Source organism: Paramisgurnus dabryanus, chromosome 4, assembly GCF_030506205.2.
Source record: "Paramisgurnus dabryanus chromosome 4, PD_genome_1.1, whole genome shotgun sequence".
Taxonomy (NCBI): Eukaryota; Metazoa; Chordata; class Actinopteri; order Cypriniformes; family Cobitidae; genus Paramisgurnus; species Paramisgurnus dabryanus.
Genome location: NC_133340.1, coordinates 40,567,237 through 40,587,565, shown reverse-complemented (window position 1 = coordinate 40,587,565; position 20,329 = coordinate 40,567,237). Strand labels below are relative to the sequence as shown.

Sequence of the window (20,329 nt, the reverse complement as noted above, 5' to 3'; positions counted from 1 at the left end):
GAGTGAACGTAGCTGTTTGTTTGAAGAAACTGATCATCTGATACAACTCGTGCTTATTATTTCAGTATATATGTAAACTTAATGACAGTATCGTCCTTATAAACAAGAATGCAATGATTTTAATTTTGTTTGAAATTTTTTATTATTTATAGAATTGGGGGAAATGTAAACGAATGCTATTGTTTTTTGTTGATTTATTTTCAGATTTTCCATGTTGTTTAATGACTGTTTTATACAAATTGTAAATTATTTTAATCTTATTTTGTTCTGAGTAAAAACGTTAAAATGAAAATAGACAAACAGAAATATATATATATTTTTTTCTAGTCCTTTATGATATGTATTGTATTTAAACTGTATTCTACACTGAAATCACTCACTAAATTAACCCAAATGTTTTGTTTTTTAAATTAGGAAAAACAATGCCCCGATTCATGTGCAAAAAAAAAGAAAGGGAAGATATGTGCACGTTCTGCACGTGCCGCCTGTGAATCCTCGTCCACTCAGCAGGGAGCGCGCGTGGGTTTTTTGACAACTGTTTAGTGTCGCAGCTCAGCTGGTTGATGTGTCACATGACTCACGCATCACATACATGGATCTTCCTCACTAGAAACCTAAACCCTCGCACGGATGGCAAAATTAATGGCGGACCCAGTGTCGCGTGAACAGTAGAGCGCGAGCATGCCGACGCTCCTGCAGAAGCTCTTCAGCAAACGAGCTGTCGGTAACGGGAGTCCCCGGGATTGCTCACGGGGATCGGAGCAGTGGTAAGCCCAAGTGCATTGCCTACTACACTGTCTCACGCTCACACCTGCGCGCGCGCTTCTCTAAAATTCAGCGACAGTGTTAAATGCAATTTCATTTTGCAACATTGCTGTTTCTTCGGTTACAAAAAAATATATATATATATGTGCATGTTAGTTATAGCTTTTGTGTCAGGCCGTGTTATTTGATCTATCTGTGTAAACCAGCAGTTCTGGCAAAGCGTAGTCATCTGAGAGCGCAACATCTATGTGTTATGTAACATGTCCCGTGCATTTCCGTTCGCACAGTATTTACATCTTCGCTGACAGATCATCTATGTGTTTATGCTGAGTCTATTCTCTTTTTTTAAAGTATTACAGTTTACCACAAAGAATGGGCATTTTCATGATATAATGTGGGCTAAAACTAGTGAAGCGGATTTCCCACTTCCATACTCCTCCACAGCCATTGCACAATTTTATATATATACACACTGATCAGCCATATGACCACCTGCCTATTATTGTGTAGTTCCCATTGGCAAACCTGACCTGCCGACGCATGGACTCCTGACCTTTCTATCAGAACCAGCATTCACTTTTTCAGCAATTTCAGCTACAGTAGCTCGTCTGTTTCATCAGACCATACGGGCCAGCCTTCGCTCCCCACGTGCATCAATGAGCCTTGGCCGCCCATGACCCTGTTGCCGGTTCACCGCTTTTCCTTTTTTTGGATTTTTGATAGGTACTGACCACTTTAGGGCTGCAGTTTTGGAGATGCTCTGACCCAGTCGTCTAGGCATCATCATTTGGCCCTTGTCAAAGTCGCTCAGATCCTTACACTTGATGTGTCAGTAGGACGAACAATGGGCAAGCATAAGGATCTGAAAAAATTACTGCTGGTTCTGATAGAAAGGTCTAGAGCAGTGGTTCTCAAACTGGGGGCCGGGGCCCCCTGGGTGGCCGCGAGATGGTGCCAGGGGCCCCCAGTTTTATGATATTTTATAAAATACATTAATTTATCATTAATTCTGTGTAATTAAACCTAAAAAAATAAGGCTACTAACCAACAGCACTACTTTGTATAATTTAATAGGTTTTGTTTAATAAAAATTTTAAGTTTTATAACTGTTTTTTGCCATAAATTTTATTTGGGGGGGTGGGCAAAGCAATGTTCTGTACACAAGGGAGGACGCACGCTGAAAAAGTCGGGTCGGGGGACGGGTCAGGGCTGTTTTGGTGACAGAATGGGGACCTACACAATATTAGGCAGGTGGTCATAATTTTATGGCTGATCGTGTATACAAACTTTTAACAATTTAAAAAAAAAATTGTTGTTAAATGTTTCCTCTGTGGAAGTGGAGGTCATAGGACCACAAAATATTTATCAAACCAATGCATTCGGACCGTTTCACCATCCACCATCTCTCATAAAGCTTTGCAGACTCTGCTCTGTCTGTGCATGTTTGTGTGTTTTGAATGTGTGGCTTTGGAAAGAGCTCTGAAGGTGGGTTAAAGGGCCCATGTCACAGGACTTTTTTAAGATGTCAAATACATCTTTGGTGTCCCCAGAGCACATGTGTGAAGTTTTAGCTCAATATACCATATAAATAATTTATTATAGCATGTTAAAATTGCCACTTTGTAGGTGTGTGCAAAAATTTGCCGTTTTGGGTGTGTCCTCTAAAGTGCACATGTGCAGATCAAGTGCAAACACTGATCACAATGATGGTGGTTTGTTGAAATTGAAACTCAATTGTTCTGTGAATTATTTTCTCTCTGCACTAAATGGCAGTGCTGTGGTTGGATTAAGGGGTTGGATTATTATAATTAGAGCTCCTTATGACATCATAAGGAGAGCCAAATTTCAATGACCTATTTTTTCATGTGCTTGTAGAGAATGGTTTACCAAAACTAAGTTACTGGGTTGATCTTTTTCAAATTTTCTAGGTTGATAGCATCACTAGGGACCCAATCATAGCACTTAAACATGGAAAAAGTCAGATTTTTATGTCATGGCCCCTTTAATAATGTGGGATCTTTTCTCCTTTTATTACTAGCTGCTCTTTTTTGATTTTAGTATGAATATTTTAGCCTTAAAGTGCACATATTTCATTGCTAAAAAACGTTATTTTGTGTATTTTATGCATAGTTTATGCTTAAAAAAAATATTATTTTCCACATACCGTACGTTTTTGTAGCTTCAGATTTCACTCTCTTTTTGAAACGCATGGATTTGTGAAGCTTTGTGCCCTTGATTGGCCAACAAATCTGTACGTTGTGATTGGCCTGAATACCTTTGACGTCTGCCGGAAATGTGACACTCCTTACCATGTTAACTTAACAGGAGTTAACTTACAGGCTGAGTCCTAAGCGGGAGGAATTATGATAATGTCGGCATTGTCTACATCACCAATCCCAGGAAGTAAACCGCTGCCTACAATCCGTGTGTTTGTTTTAGTTCAAGAAAAGAGATATATGTCACACAAATTGTAACGATTTTAAAATAAATTTGTTGTTAAATGTTTCCTCTGTGTAAACATGAAAGTGTTTGGTGGCTTCTAAATTCATCCCTGTTTGGATCCTAAGGAATGAATGGGGCTAGGCTATATGCTAACATATTCACACGCGCTGTACAAAGATTAAGTGCATGCATTGAATCCTTGGTTTGAAGGGAATGCAAGCATATGACTTATTTGTATGAATGTTGGCAATCGGGATCTGCACATTTGTTTGCTGAGATGTGCAACTTTGGCCTATGAGAGTGTCCTATGACTTTGTTTGGATCACATGCTTTGTGAGAATGTGTGTATGACAGTCATGTGACACTCGAGCAGAATTCAGTCGGTCATCAGATAGATAAGAACTCCCTCACCCTCACCACACACACACACACAAAGTGTTCCTCTTTGAGTATCCATTTAAATATCTAATTTGAGTCATTCTTTGAAGTCTTCTGTGATGTGTCAGTTGTCATATGACTCTGAGAACACCGAGTGAGATCACATTTTTAGGAACATTTATCGCATGTATACTCATGCACACACACATACACTCTATAATGCAGAGAGAGGAGTACATTTGAAGATGAAGATTAAGAATAGCAGGAAGGCACCCGGAAGGTGTGTTAATATTCCAGAGGATGCTTCACGCAACAGGTACACTGTCTAAGAGTGTGTGTGTTTTTGTTGGCTCATTACAAGAATCTTTGTTTCTACTTGGTTCAACATCTGGTGTGTGTGCGTGCGCGTGTGCGTGCGTGCGCGTGTGTGTGTGTGTGTGTGTGTGTGTGTGTGTGTGTGTGTGTGTGAAGAGTGAAGTACATTCATAGAGTTCTTATTTTATGCTTGGTGATAACACGTGAAACATGGTGCATCCCAAGTAAAGTGTTAATCTTGCATGATAGGGGGATGAAATTACAATTTATTCCTTGCATTTGTTGTTTATTCCAATTTATTGAAGTAAATGAAGCTGATGTTTAGGGGAAATTCCACAGAATTCTGTAAAAATACTAACATGTGTTTAATAAAAGTGAGACTACTTTGTTTTCTTCACCAAAATATATCCAATGCCTTACATTTCCAGAGGCGGACACTACTTGAGTATTTTAAGTGCTTTATCAGAGTGTTTGTCTTGGGAAAAAATTTACTTTACTTTACAAAAAAATGTTTACTAGAATCATACTGTGTATTCCTTTTATGTTGCATATTAAAATTTATTTAATACCTAATTACATAAAAATTGTGTAGTTTTACTTTTCTTGAGTAAACATATAAAAGTAAAAAAAATACTAGATGTTTAATGTACTTTAATATTAAATATAAACCAAAAACTTGAAATGAAAATGTAAATGAAATGTAGTGGAGTAAAAATTATGATAATATGCTGTGTAATGTATGTTTTCCAAAGAAAACACTGATAATATACGAATACTTAAAAATTGACTTTTATGTAGAAAGTAAAAATACTTAAGTAGTGTCTGCCTCTGAACATTTCCACATTTGGCAGATGCTTTTATCTGAAGTTACATACAGTGCATTAAAGGTATACATTTCATCAGTATGTGCGTTACCTGGGTATTGAACCCTTGACCTTTGAGCTTCTGAAGGGTCTTCTCTCAATTACTCTGCATAGATATTAAACTGAATGTTAAAAGTTTTTAAACATATTATGTGATGATACATTTAGTAGTCATTAAGGATTTCAGCGCTTGAGAATGGAAGTGGCTCAATCATTGAGGCGCGTGTGTATGTGGTCATGTGGCAGCAGTTGATCATGTGACTAAAAGTATTATGAAAATCCCAAAGAGGATGTGTCGAGACGAGTTTAGTGTTGTCATAAGTGTTGTGTATAAAGACTGTGCATTTTACTTTATTTTCAGGCAGTGTCTTTTGCATGGTTAAGTATTGACTAGATGCTGGATATATGTGTGTTTGTTTGTGTGATGGTAGTACCACTCTAAGCAAATGGTTTTCTCTCTCTCTCTCTCTCTCCTTCTGTCTTTTCTCTTATATACTGAGTTATACCACACACACATTCGGTCTGTTTAGGATTGGATAAAGAGAGCCTGTGCCCTCTTGTGTGTGTAAAGGATAAAGGGAGCCTGTGCATGGCAGTGTATTGTTCAGCAGCTGGGTTAGAAAGGCCCATGCAACATATCTAACATAAACTACTCATAACACTAAGCAGTCCATATAAAATTTCTGTACAGTTAACACAAACGGACCCAAAGTCTTTTACAGCATCACACAGACACACACACAACGCACTGCATCATCTACACAACCAGAAAGAGAAGGGGCGCTGCCAATACGATGTGTGTGTGTGTGTGTGTGTGTGTGTGTTGTGGCGTGTGACTCTTGCACTCAGTGCCCGGACAAGAGGAGATGGAGTCGGTGTGCGGGTGTTTTCTGTTGTTTTTTTGTGTTTTTCTTGTATTTAATAGCAGAAAGATGCTACTGCGTGAATTGTGCTTGTTTGCGCTATTAGCTTTTCATTGGGACAGTTTTGGGATTTATGTGGTTGTGATATCGACCTTTTTGGGATCCACATGTAGTGTTTAAATGCTGGAAATGATTGTCTGAAACACCAGGATGGAAAGCAGGTAGGGTGTGTTATTTGTGTAAAGGAAATGTGTACTTTTTTAATGGAAACCAATGGAATTGATATTTTGCTGTAGGGTATGAATGAAACAGTTAAATCTTTGCCACTTTTCAAATGCTGTGTAACTTCTTGCTAAATGGTCCAAGGTCAGTGTAACTGCTGAACAAAATAACTGTTATGTGTCTCACTAGTAAAAGTGAGAAAAAGTAAAAACTCCATTGTTGTGGAAATACCCCCACATGGCACAGTACCTATCTTACATTGTATTTGTTTTAATTGATGCTGACTAAAGCTGGTTTGAAAATATGATGTACAATAAATATTATTTTCTGCTTTCGGGTGCATTGACGTTCTTTTGTTTGTTTCTCTCTCCTTGTGTCTGATTTAGTTGGGCATCTGCTGAGTTTGATCTAGCTCAGATTCGGTTGATAGTGTATCAGGACTGTGAGAGAAGAGGGCGCCAGGTTCTCTTTGACTCCAAAGCAATACATAAACTGGATGCATCTGAGACGGTGAGTTGCTGATATGATGTGTGCGTGTGTGTGTGTGTGTGTGTTGTTTGGTAGGGGGGTGTCTGTGAACACTGTTTTAGGAGGAGTCACATGCTCTGTAATCCAGCTTGCTTAGATCTCATGACAGGTGTGACTGCTCAGCTACAGTAACTGGGTCAAAGTGTTTGAAACCCATGAGTGTGTGATCATGCTTAAGGTTTTATTTTATTTTTGTATAATACATATGAGATTTATAGTTTTGTACTTGAAGGGCCTATGTAACAAGAAAGCATATTTTCCTTATCATTTAAAATTGAAGAGTGTAATGTATTATATAATATATTACTAATACTATATATATATACTATAAATAATATATAAATAAACTGTAACCTCCTCCCATCTATTTATTGAAACCTCTAAATCTCTCAAACTTTCGAACATTGCCAAGACCTTCCATTGGTGGTTGTCTTATGAAACATCACACACTACAAGATTTCCTCTAAAATCATCTTAAAGTGTTAATAAAATCTGATACACATATTAGTTTATAGATATTGCCAACAGTTATTGCTGCTGTTAATATTTTCTCGACAAGTTGAAGCGATGAGACATTTTTTTATGGGTTGTTCATGTGACGTTCAGCAAAAAGCCCAAAAAGGTGTAAATAGTATCTGCAGATATAGATAGCATCTAATTACTATTTACACATTGCAAATTTGATAATTTTTTTAATAAATAAAACTTATTTTAACCTACTGTTAAGTGTAGGTTAAAATAGTGCGTGTTTTTGCGAGTTTCCATCTATTTGCGTTTTTGCATTGACTTCGTCTCTTGATCATACAACAGTACTTTAAAATTGGTAAACTTTGACTGTCAAAAATCTGCAGATATTATATGCTCAGATTTACAGCATCCAAATCTTTTTGGTAACACTTTACTTGAAGGGATGTGCATAAGACACGTGTCTTGAACATGAAGGAGATTTTATGCACGTTTATGACAACTGTCATTAAGTGTCATTTGTTCAATTATGTCATTTTTAATGCAAAGATGACATTGTTTGAGATGTCTTTGTTATGACAACTTGACATAAACCAATACATCATAACTTGTCATAAATCTGTCATAAACATGTCATAGCAGAATAATTATCAAACTTAAGAAACTACCTTTATGGGCTAACATTACATAACTGTCATTTAAATTTCATGAAGTGATAATACTCTGTCAAATAGTTTAATTACAGATTATACTTAACTTTATGTATGTGCACAATACATAAAAAACTGACAACTAACAAAACATATTCTTCCTCACACAGTGGGTTCTGAAATTTTCTGACATAGAAGAAAAAACTAACAAAATTTTCTTTTGACATAGAAGAAAAAATAGCAAAATGGACTCAACGCTGCATGGTTACCCATCAATTTTAATTATTATTATTATTATTATTATTGGAAGAATACTTGATTTTATTTTTTCTAATAAATGGAGGAAACTTAAAAACATTATGAACTGAAGAATATTCATGATGCTGTTATAAAAATATTTGACGGAGTATTAACACTTGATGATATTTTAATGACAAATTATATTTGTACCACTGTAGTTGAGGTCAAGAAAAATATTAATGACGCTGTTATAAAACTATTTGACAGAGTATTAACACTTAATAACATTTCAATGACAAATACAATTTGTATCACTGGTAAAAAGTGGTCAGTTATGTTGTCTTGGTAATGTCAAGTTGTCATGACAAGTTATGATGTAATAGTTTATGTCAGTTGTCATAACAAAGACATCTCAAACAATGTCATCTTTGCATTAAAAATGACATAATTGAACAAATGACACTTAAAGACCGTTGTCAAAAACGTGCATAAAATGTCCATTATGTTCATGACACGTGTCATGTCATGATTATGAAGGTGTTGTGTCAGTCTTATGAACACCCCTTCAAGTAAAGTGGCAAAAATAGTTTTTAAAACATTTTGCTTTTACAGAGTTGATTTGCTTGTATAACATCAGGACCTTTCTTTGTAAATCAAAGATGTATTTTTCCTGGAGATCCATTTGAACACATCCATCTATCTAGACTGTTGTTATTGAATGTCTCTGTCTCTCTTTGAACAGAGTGTGATTTATTGTCAGAAAGTTGTCACATGATTGGTCTGTTTATTCAGCTCTTCAGCTTTTGTCAAAGAGAGACAGAGTGAGAATGTGTTTGTGTGTGTGTGTGTGTGTGTGTGTGTGTGTGCGTGCGTGCGTGCGTGCGTGCGTGTGTGTGTGTGTGTGTGTGTGTGTGTGTGTTGCTATTGAATTGCCTGTTGTGCTAGGAAACACTTGTGTATTTTTGGTGTATTAAGCAGCATTTTTACAGACAGATTTTGAATAGGACTTTGACCTTCAGCTTATGATGACTTTTCAATCTCAATCAACTTGAAATTACCATAAATTTCCACTTTCTTAACCAGTGAGGAACTGCTATAAATTATACAAATAAAGTTGAATTAGTTTAAGAAGTTATTTATAGCAACTCCTTACTTGTTAATAAAGTTGATTGTAATTAATTGTAAATAATTCAAGTTAATTTTACTTAAACATTTAAGTGCAACAAAGTTTGCCTTAGCCTCAGTAAAACTGCGCTTCTTGTATTCAGTTATTTCCTGCAAAATCCTTTTATATTCCTTATTGAAGAAAGGAAGTGATGTTGACAGGTTAAATGCAACTGTTAAATAAGTGGCATAATGTCTTAAAAAAAACAGATGCTCCAGACTCAATTAAATGAACTCGAGGATTAATTGTTAATGATGTAATATTACAGACTGCTGATGAGACCAAAAGTCCACCTACTCGCAGAGGTGCCTGCCAAATCGGCAGCCAAGCAAGGGAGAAGGACAAGCCTCCTACATATCAGGTTTGTGAAATACCACATTCAAATATGCTTAAAGGGTGTAGAAATCATTATAATTTTGTACATTTGGATGTTTATTTAATCACTCCTCCCACTTTTTGGGAATCCACAGTACCTGTTCCTTCATGACCTCATCACATAATCATTTACTTTGGTTTGTGTTAAGACATAATAAGTATCCGGCACGTACTGTGAATTGTGCTGCAAATATTTACATGACCTACACTGTGTATTAATGGCATTTTGATGTACTCTTTGACTTGTATACTGTATTTGCATGTTCAGTACACCAGGCCGGCTTCAGATGTGAACATGCTTGGGGAGATGATGTTTGGCTCAGTTTCTATGAGCTACAAGGGTTCAACTCTTAAAATTCACCACATTCGGTGAGTATTCGGTTTACAGGGTAAAACACCACATTTTTATTTAAAGTCCATGTCCAAGTTCGATATTAAATAGTTCTTAGTTTGCGACACCACAGAAAAATTTGATCGATTAAAAAAGCCAAATATACAAAATAAATCTAAAATAAGTAAGGGGGCATGTCTGCTGTCAGCGCTGAAACCACGCCCACTTGCGGGAAAGCTACAATCTCTCTCAACTTTCAAATACCGCTGCAACCTGAATAGATGCTCACGATTGTTTAAGGGGTGGGGCCATGCTCAGTGGCTCCAGTGCATCATTAAGCCACCATTTTAGCCCCGCCCAAATATCCCGAACACAGAAATGTGGAAAAACTGTTGTAACTAGACAATTCAGAACTAAGTAGTTCACAGTTTTTGTAACGCATTTCAGCAATACGTTTCTAATGGGAGTTTCACACAGTACGTGGCAACCACAAGTGTTTAGTTTTTCGAAAGGAGACGTGCGGAAAGCGGCAAAACGGGGGCGGTTACAGAGGTGAAGCGGAGTTGGTCCACATGCCTTGCCTGTACACCCAAAATAACTGTCCCTGTCCCACATATTTGTACTAAATGCTGCACAAAATGCTTTACGAGAAAAGTTGTTTAACATTTAAAATGTGCTAGGAGGAAACAGTTCTCTGAAAATTACTTTACATCAACTATTTTTCTTATTTTTTTGCATGTTACAGGAATCCACCGGACGAATCCTCATTGATGTTCATGCATTTACAGTGTTATTGTGTTTTTTACAGGTCTCCTCCTCAGCTGATGGTCAGTAAAGTTTTCTCCACAAGGTTTGGCAGCAGCTCCTCTGGAAGTACAAATACGTAAGTCTCTCTTCATCTGTGATCTATATGATTCTCTATGATGTGATTTTGTTGTATGGCTCTACTCGATTGGGTGTTTTGAGGATTTTTGTGTTTTTTTTAAGGCTGCAAGACAGTTTCGAGTCAATGAGTCAAACTTTTCCAGGTCACACCAGCAACATAGGTAAGATATTTAACTCTTTTGTGCAGTCTGTATGTGAGACTGTCTGTTAAAACCTATGTCACTGAACAGTTCCTTTTACAATGTTTCCTAATATGTTTGAGTGGTTTTAAGAATATTTTGAAAACGTACGGTAAAGTTACTTAACTATACTCGAAACATCCTGAAATGTTGTAAACTTTGTGCTTTACAGAAGTTGTAAGAAGACACATTGTTTAGATTTGAGCCCCATTGTCATATACATGTCCGACTATCATTTTAAGCCATTTATTATTGTTGCCATTTCTAATTCAGATACTGGCCAAATGGCACGTGAATTTGCTTTATTTACTCACCAAAGCGAATTAATGTTCATTTACTGTTCTCTTTAATCTTTCTCTGATTTTTAACTCACACACACACTTGTTTCAGGAGTCTGTCGTGCAGCTAGCGCTCCTCTGCTCTGTCTGGTTCGGAGCGCATCTTTCTTTGCAGGTTTGTGTGGAATGGTAAAGCAGAGTGCGCATGCGTTGACCTCGTGCACACACGTTTCTTAATTTTTCTGTTTCTCAACCCCTCTCTTTTTCTCTCTCTCTTTCATTCTTAGCATTGTAATGGGTTAGCAGTGATACGCAGCATGCTGATATTCTGCGGGTTTGGTGGGCCAAAAAATAAATAAAATTCAGAATGTGGGAGGGTTGCAGGTGGACGCGATAAATTATGTGGGAATAACTGACCACAGGACGTGAAATTTTTTGAAAATAATACACACCCAAGGTGGTTATGTGGCACGATGAAAAGGACCAGAGAAAATTATTCCACTCATACCATGGTTACCACAAAAATTGTTCTGGTGGTTATTTTAAGACATTTGACAGGTTAGGTGTGGGTTTTACAGAAAAATAATCAATACCTGTGGAACGATTTTTCAACCAATCAGAATAAAGCATTCAACTGCCCCGTGGTATAAGTAAGGAATGATGGACGACAGGAAATAATGCACACCCAAGGTGGTAATGCGGCATGACGCGAAGTGGAGTGCCATTACACCGCAGGTGTGCATTATTTTAAAATAATTCAAAGGCCCGGAGTCAATTATTCCACTTATACCACGGTTACCAAAAATATTGCTCTGGTGCTTATTTTCAAGACATTTTAAAGGTTAGATGTGCGGTTATTGAAAAATAATAAACACCCATGGAACCAAAAAGTCATGGGTTTGGGTGCATGGAAAATTAATGATTTATTTTTAACAGCGGATTCGGATTATGTTAGAGCTGATTTTGGCATCTACAGGTTAGACTGCACGGCTAATGGCACGATTTCAGATTTTTTGCAGGTGTTGTGTGTGTTTGTGTGGGATACTAACAGACATGCTTCCCTAAAACACGTTTTGGAGCCTTATACATCCCTCAAACCACCCACCACACAAAGCACTGTGGACTCACTGCTTGACATCTTTTACCTGTTAAACCTGCAGCTGAATATAAGTGCAATGGCCTTTGTTTTCTAGCCCACAGTAATCCAGTGGACATGCCAAGCAGAGGACATAGTGAGGATGGGGACAGTGGCATTGCCCGCTCTGGTACACTTTTATGTTGTTCTAAGTATATCGAATTTCTGCATTGGTCGTATAACCTATAATTATTTACTCTGTGTAAATATACATTCCTGTAAACTTCCTTTTGTTTCTGCAGCATCACTAAGTAGCCTTTTAGCTACGCCCCTACCCTCACCTGGCTCCTCCTTTAGCAGCGGATGTGCCAGTAGTTACCAACGACGATGGCTCCGTAGCCAGGCCACCAGTCTCCAACATGGCCCAATGCCTCGCTGGTGAGAGAGTGAATGTGTTTCATGAGATCAGAGTATACGGATAACAGACATTTAAGATGCATTTTTGTGTGTGTGCGCATCAGGAGCACTGAGGAAATGTTTAACCTGTCTGATGAGAGCTGCAGTTCAAACCCTGCCATGATCCGGAGGAAGAAGATTGCCATTAGCATCATCATCACCCTGCCAGAGAGAGAAGAAGAAAGCCACAATTTCCAGGAGTTCTTCTTCTCCCACTTTCCTCTGTTTGAGTCTCACATGAACAAACTCAAGACTGCCATAGAAAGGGTAAGCATGAAAGTGCAGGCGAGTGATTTGGTTGTCTAAACTTGCAATGGTCAAATGGTTTAATGTTATTTTTAGCAATGGTGTTTTTGAATACAGGACTGCCCAGAAAGAAACACAACTGAGCTAGGTCAGAAAAACCAGAAAACTTCATAAACTTAAAATTTGAAACTGAAGGGATATTTAAAACTATAACAACAATAGAATGCTCATAAAACTTGTGTTGTTTGTAGGTTTTAGTGGCATCTAGCAGTGAAATTGCGAATTGCAACAAACTGCTCAGTCCACTGTTTACCCCTTCCTTTCAGGACACATGATGAAAAGTATCCACCACAGGGCAAACATGTCATAATCTGAAACAACATAGTGACAAAACATGCTCTGTAGAGCTACTGTAGAAACGTGACGCAGCAAAATGGCAACTTCCATGTAAGGAGACCCACGGTGTATGTAGATAGAAACGGCTCATCCTTAGGTAGTAAAAACATAACAGTTCATTATGTAAGGTCTTTATACACCACTGAAAACATAGTTATGTATTATAAATTGCATTTCTGTCAATAGGTCCTCCTAAAAGGTACACACTGCACCTTTTGTGCTTAGTCAACTTTTTTCTGTTGTGATCAAAATATGTTTTTGCTCCACCTCCACTGACTGGTTCACTTTTATTGGGACTACATTAATATTTCTATTAATAGATATAAAAAAAATTATAGAAATAGATGTCTATCCACATAAACTGAATTCAACTTGAATGCATGAAATAATACAATTGACTTAAATCCTTAGATAAAAGGCAACCCACTTTACAGTTATAGATCTTAAAGATAACAGTATATGAAGAGCTCAGATGCAAAAGTTACAAAACTCCACCTCTGTCAAAAATAAGATAATGATATTAACCGAATGTTCATATGCACATATTCATCAAATACTTTCACTTTAAATTTACTTTATATATAATATTTTGTTAATATTTAGTTAATTGTTTACTTGGTATAAAACATTTAGTTGAAAATATTAAAGGAAAACACCACCGTTTTTCAATATTTTACTATGTTCTTACCTCAACTTACACAACTTAATACATCCCTATCTTTTTTCAATGCGTGCACTTAATCTTTGTACAGTGCGTTGTGAATGTGTTAGCATTTAGCTTAGCTCCATTCATTCCTTAGGATCCAAACAGGGATGAATTTAGAAGCCACCAAACGCTTCCATGTTTTCCATATTTAAAGACTGTCACATGAGTAGTTACACAAGTAAGTATGGTGGCACAAAATAAAAATTGGCATTTTTTCGACCTTGGTGCATAGTAACATTATCACTCCCCATCTCTCTGAGCCAGAGAGTTCCCAGGAGTGATGATGTTACTGCGCCAGAGGTCGATGTGGGGCAAACTAAGTGCTCTTCTGCCATACAATAGGCTACAGTTCTCACTTTTTATCCGCTTAAAAAAGTCACATTTTATTTGGTGCCACTATATGTACTCATGTAACAGTAGGGAAAACATGGAAGTGTTTGGTGGTTCTAAATTCAACCCGGTTTGGATCCTAAGGAATGAATGGGGCTAGGCTAAATGCTAAAACATTCACGATGCCCTGTGCAAAGATGAAGTGCACACATTGAAAAAAGATGGATAGGAATTAATTAGTCTAAGTTGGGGTAAGAACATAGTATAATATAGAAAAATTGTGGTGTTTTCCTTTAATATTTTTCACATCCCTAGAACAGACATTTCAAGATACATATCTGTATCTTTTTTAAGCAAATAGAAACATACAGCATGCTATTTTTTCTAAACAAACATTTTCCCTCAAAAGATTAAAGTATGTGCTTGTTTTTCAGGCGATGATTATGTGCAGAAGAATCGCAGAGTCCAGCCATCGTGTGCAGGTCTTTCTGTGTCGAGTGATGGAGGCATTGGGTGAATTCAGGTGAAAGTGAGGGGGATGTGGTGCTGACATCATCACATTTAAATATTTGTTGTTTATATCTTCTCTTGTCTTCTCATCCATGTTTTATCTAAATTTCTGTGAATTTGTGCCCTTTTTAAAGTCTGATCTGTTTTTTTTTTGCAGGATGACAGTGTGGAACCTGTACATGGCTCCGCGAATCAGTGAGCCGGTCTGGCTCTCCATGATTTCCCACAGTGCCGAGCGAAACCTCCTATGTCAGCGCTTTCTCAAGGAGATGAGTTTGCTGATGGAACATGGAGCCAAGCACCAGTTAGTGGTTTTACACCTCTCTTCTGAATGTAGTGCATTTTATTTTAAACCCTATTTTTTTCCTATTTTTGGAGAATTGTGTAATTGCCAGGCTTTAATAATTTACGGCTAAATTGTAGTAATAAATTGTATTCTGATGTTGTTTGTGCTGTTTACCCATTACAGCATTTTTTTCTATTCCGTAGGTTTCTCTCTGCTCTTCTTACTGCGGTTCTTACACATCACATAGCCTGGGTTCCCACGGTGATGCCCAGTAACCTCCCGCCAATCAAGCCTGCCTGTCAGAAACCTGCATCCCAGACAGTGGATCTTTTGGCAAAGTCTCACCCATACAACCCGCTATGGGCTCAATTATGTAAGACCACGCACAATACTTACATATGCATACAAATACGCAAAAAACGCTTGGATAATGCATTACATTTTTTTTTTTTAAACCGCCTCATTACCCCAATTTGCAATTGTAATCTTAAAATAATCATTTATAATTCAAGTTTTTGGTCTCTCATGTATTTATTGGGATTCTGTTATATAAACTCATGCTACAAAGAACATTCGGTGAAAATATAACCTTGATTTTTTATATTGTCTGTGTTAGTCCATGTCAAAGATTAAAATCAATGTGAACCAATGATTGAAATGAACTTTTGATGCTCATAGATTATGAGCCTTTTACCTGCTTCTATTCAAAATTACTTGAACAAATATATTGAACCTCTGACATTTGCGTTGCTCACACCATACCACTTAATTCCATGCTTGTTATAAAAGTAAATGGTTTAATTGCATAGCTGGTTCAGCAATTTTTTTTACAGTTTGAGTATTGCATTGTTTTTAGGTGACCTGTATGGTGCTTTAGGCTCTCCGGTTCGAGTCTGTCGGACGGTGGTGGTGGGGCGCAAGAGGGAGTTGGTGCAGCGAGTCTTGTATGTTCTCTCCTACTTCATTCGCTGCTCAGACCTACAGGAGCATACGCAAGGACAAACGGACAATCCCTGCTCCTTTCAAAGCACCTATCCCACACCTCCAACTGAAATGAATGATGAAGAACCATGTTCCTCTAAGACAGATGCGTCAAAGCCCCTCACCCCCTGTGCTTCCAGAACCAATGAAAACGCACTGTGCTCAGATTTGACTAATTTATTTCCAGGTATTCTTTTAGAGCAAAATGACGAGAAAACGTTTTTTACTGATACAAAATCATCTAATCCGTCCTCCTGTTTGGAATCGACCGTTGTCCGACCGGAATGTACAGAGATTGGACAGGAATGCTTTGGTGAAGACAGTGACTCTGTTGAGGGTGGATTAGAGCACATTTTAGCCAATCAGAGTCCTCTTTTGCACAGGGTGCAGTTTCACATCGGCAGTCCCAGAGAGTCAGAGAATGATGGACAGCCTAGGGATCTAACTGGAGCGGGGTTTGGGCGAAAGTTACATCGAAGGCTTCTGACTGACATGCGGAGGAATGAAAGTTCGGACAGTGCTTTAGGTGACAGTGATGAAGATGAATCATTGCCACTGCAATTGCACATGATTACTGAGCAAAATGAATATGAGCTACCGCTGCCAAGGTAAGGAGAATAGACTTATTTCAATTTTGACATTTAAATTAAAGAGGTCATACACTGTCAGAAAAGATAGTGTACAGAAAAAAGGTACAAAGTAAAAAAAAAGAAAAATTTTGTACCTAAAAGGTGCATATTGGTACCTAAAATGTACACATTGGTACCTAAAGCCCGGACTATAGTCTCTTTTTTTACTTATTTCTTTCCTGTGTAGTTGTCAGGTAGAGAGTCAAGCCAGTGTTAATCATTTCGGGCGGTCCTTGCTGGGTGGCTACTGTCCGCAGTACATGCCTGATTTTGCCTTGCATGGCATCAGCTCTGATGTCAGACTGAAGCAGTGCCTCATGGCTGATCTGGAACATACTGTTCTTGTAAGTACAACATTTTAAAAAATTAATTTACGTATTATACTACACATCAAATGACTGGTGCATATTGAGTGTCACAATTAGGGTTGCCAACTGTCCCGTATTAGCTGGGACGTCCCGTATTTTGAGGTTAATTTAGTTGTCCCGTGTTCTGTTTTTTGACTGCTACGGCGATCGGTACGATCTCGCCGACAGTACAAATTATTTAACAACAATACAAAAGTTTAAAGAAATACATTAAAAATAAGATTTTTTTTGTAACTCATCCATTTAAATCCCTCACCTCTGTCCCGTGCCAGTTTTTTGTAGCATCCATATCTATCCCAGTCAAGAAGAGCCCTCTCCTCTTGCCAAATATGCTTTATTAAATATTTAATTGCATGTTAATGCGAACTCATAAATTATTTGTTCTTGTATGTGTTTGTCCAGCATCCTGCCCTGGATGAACCAGTAGCCGAGGCTCTGTGCATTGTGGCGGATACAGACCGACTAAGCGTGCAGGTGGCGACGAGTCAAAGGCGTGTATGTGAGGGTGGACGGTTAGGCAGAGACGTGATGGTTTCTAATCTCATACACACGCTCATCACATCAGTTTTGCAGCTGTATGCGCTCAACGTCGCCGCTGACTTTGTAAGTCATCTACCTGTAATATGCATACAATGCAACATTTATGTTTTTTCTGCATTCTGATTTTTGTGTGTGTGCATGCAAATGTTATCTCAGTGCGTGATGCATCTGGAAGACCGGTTACAAGAGGTGTATTTTAAGAGTCGATCCTTAGCTGAATATCTGAGGGGGCAAAACAGGGTCCATGTTAAAGAACTGGGACTGGCACTGGGGTAAGATCACACTTTTGTTAAAACACACGCTGACATCACTTATAATTGATCTTAAAGAGTAACTAAACCCTAAACCAACTTTTTTTAGTTAGTGATCTGTAAGAATGATGCTTTATTAGTGCTGTTCATTGATTTTAGTAAGTTTTTTGACATTTGGATATAAAGTGTTTCAATACTACAATATATGGTGTAAAAACGTCTGAGTGCTGCCCTCTTCAGGTTGAACGGTGGCTACTGCAGTTGAATTTTCCTATTGGATGTTGGGTCCAAGAAATGACTCGTGACGTAAGCAGGTTCAAGCTCACCACGCCCTTGTTACGATCTCACCACACACTTAGTTCGTCCCCTCTATCTCCGTTGGGATCTGCCCACTTTTCTTGCATTTTTCAAATATTGCAGTGGGTGGAGTCAGGCTCTGACCAGGGGTTTAGTTACTCTTTAAAGTTAAAGGGATAGTTCGGCCAAAAATGATATTAAACCCATGATTTACTTACCCCCAAGCTGTCCAAGTTGCATATGTCCATCGTTTTTCAGACAAACACATTTTCGGATATTTTAGATAATGTTTTAGATCTTTTCAGTTGATTAAATGTAATGTTACGGGGTCCACGACCTTCAAGTCCAAAAAAAGTGCGTCCATTCTTCACAAATAAATCCAAACGGCTCCAGGATGATAAACAAAGGTCTTCTGAGGGAAATCCGTGCGGTGTTGTTGTAGAAATATCCATATTTAAAATGTTATTAACGCAAATAACTACCTTCCGGTAGGGCCGCCATCTTAGTCGCGTCCGCATTCAGGATGAGAGCTTACGCAGCCTACGGAGGTTACTCTGCTGCTGCTCTGTGCCCCCGCCCTCCGAATTTGTCATACGTCACTAAGAAAAGTGCGTACACTACGCTAATACTCTCTCCTGAATACAGAGGAGTCTAAGATGGCGGCGCTACCGGAAGGTAGTTATTTTAGTTTATAAAGTTTTAAATATGGATATTTCTACAACAACACTGCACGTATTACCCTCAGAAGACCTTTGTTTATCATCCTGGAGCCGTTTGGATTTATTTTGTGAAGGATGGACGCACTTTTTTTTGGACTTGAAGGTCAAGGACCCCGTAACATTACATTTAATCAACTGAAAGATCTAAAACATTTTCTAAAATATCCGAAAATGTGTTTGTCTGAAAAACGATGGACATATGCTGGACAGCTTGGGGGTGAGGAAATCATGGGTTTAATATCATTTTTGGCCGAACTATCCCTTTAAGTCAGATATTAGGCAATTTTATTTGAATTGCATATGATATAACTTTCCAAGTTACACGACTACATATATGATTCTTTTTTTCTCTCAGGATTGAATCCAGTGATATCCCATTGCTTGCAGCAGTCGCCAGCACCCATTCGCCATATGTTGCCCAAATTCTTCTCTGAATGGACCAAGCAACATTTATTACATTTAAGGGACCAATCAGAATGTATTCCTGTTCTGCATGGACCAGCAAGGATCTCATTGTTATCAGATTAACACACCAATCATGATGCAATGTGCTTGACAACCAATCAGAACTCACACCCAGCCTTTATTATACCAATCAGAATGCATCTTGTTTGTCCAACTGACAGTATTTCGTGTGTGTATGAAGGTGTGCATGTCTAAGTAACCAATATGTAAATATGGTCATCCCATAAGCAGAATTATACCATATTGGGAGACTTGTTAAATGCTTATTTTTGTAAGTCTTATATGAAAAGGGAAGGTGGTGAAATAAGAGGTCTTAAGATAATATAAGATTTTAATTTGATGTATTTATCATTTGTACAAGAGTGCCTCTAATGGTTTGATTTTTATTTTAAATATTTGTTTGTGCTTCAATTTTGAAAGATGAATGTTTACATGTGCGGTTTAGGTTGACTGAGTGAGTGGGATATTAAACTATGTTACAGTTACTTACTTGTCAATCGACGGTTCTTGGATTGTAGGTTACAGTGTTCATATGGTGCTACTTTATTATTCCTTGCATCAAACGCTTACTAAAGTGCATACTTTATGCTCTGCCCTTTTAAATACTTTTTTATCAGGGGCACTTAAAGGCTCTAAACTCAACAGCAATGGGAACCCAGGTGTTAGACACAAAGTTAGTGTTCTTCTTCTTTTATGTTTCCATTTTAGATATCTAGAGAAAGATGAATATTTTTTATATTATTACAGAATGCTCTACCTCAAATAATCTGACAGATCAGAGTGCTGAGTATTCACTTAAAAGCACTCTGAATTCAGCTCCATTTGTATTAAAGTGAACATATTTACATACAGTATGCATGTATGTCACTTGTGAATTCTGTACTAATTGTAAATTTAAAATTATTTTTTATAAGTGAGGTTGGAAGTTGACATTTTGAACACTAAGGTTTTAACACTTTAAGTAGTCTCTTTTGAGACCATATATAAAATATAATGTATAGTCTGTTCTGTGCATGGGTTGAATGCAGTTGGGTGTTTTGTCTGCGAGTGACTATGGAAGATTCAGATTGCTAAGAGCTGAACTAGTGATGAATAAATACATTTCCAAGAGTTTGATAACTCTGCCTTTT

General features: G+C 37.7%; 1 protein-coding gene across 4 annotated transcripts; it reads left to right on the top strand.

Annotated features, from left to right (window-relative positions):
- Nucleotides 1-540: 540 nt before the first annotated feature.
- On the top strand, nt 541-20,329 carry fnip2 (folliculin interacting protein 2). 4 transcript variants are annotated; one of them, XM_065254588.2, is made up of 18 exons: nt 541-767; nt 6,235-6,358; nt 9,165-9,257; nt 9,540-9,640; nt 10,411-10,485; nt 10,590-10,648; nt 11,057-11,119; nt 12,138-12,209; nt 12,322-12,457; nt 12,541-12,742; nt 14,588-14,676; nt 14,821-14,967; nt 15,153-15,322; nt 15,806-16,538; nt 16,747-16,903; nt 17,330-17,530; nt 17,624-17,739; nt 19,090-20,329. In XM_065254588.2, the coding sequence occupies exons 1-18, from the start codon at nt 682-684 to the stop codon at nt 19,166-19,168; spliced, it is 2,703 nt and encodes a 900-aa protein (XP_065110660.1). In that variant the 5' UTR covers nt 541-681; the 3' UTR covers nt 19,169-20,329. The 4 variants fall into 4 exon arrangements, with proteins under 4 accessions (XP_065110660.1, XP_065110659.1, XP_065110661.1 ...); XM_065254587.2 differs by lacking the exon at nt 541-767 and adding an exon at nt 3,705-3,901; XM_065254590.2 differs by lacking the exon at nt 541-767 and adding an exon at nt 5,608-5,847.

Bases quoted from the DNA above. Each gene is read 5' to 3' on its own strand.
- fnip2 (XM_065254587.2), top strand. From the start codon at position 3,771: ATGTATACTCATGCACACACACATACACTCTATAATGCAGAGAGAGGA. The intron at 16,904-17,329 runs GTAAGTACAACA...GTGTTTGTCCAG, and splicing joins ATCTGGAACATACTGTTCTT to CATCCTGCCCTGGATGAACC. The intron at 17,531-17,623 runs GTAAGTCATCTA...ATGTTATCTCAG, and splicing joins TCAACGTCGCCGCTGACTTT to TGCGTGATGCATCTGGAAGA.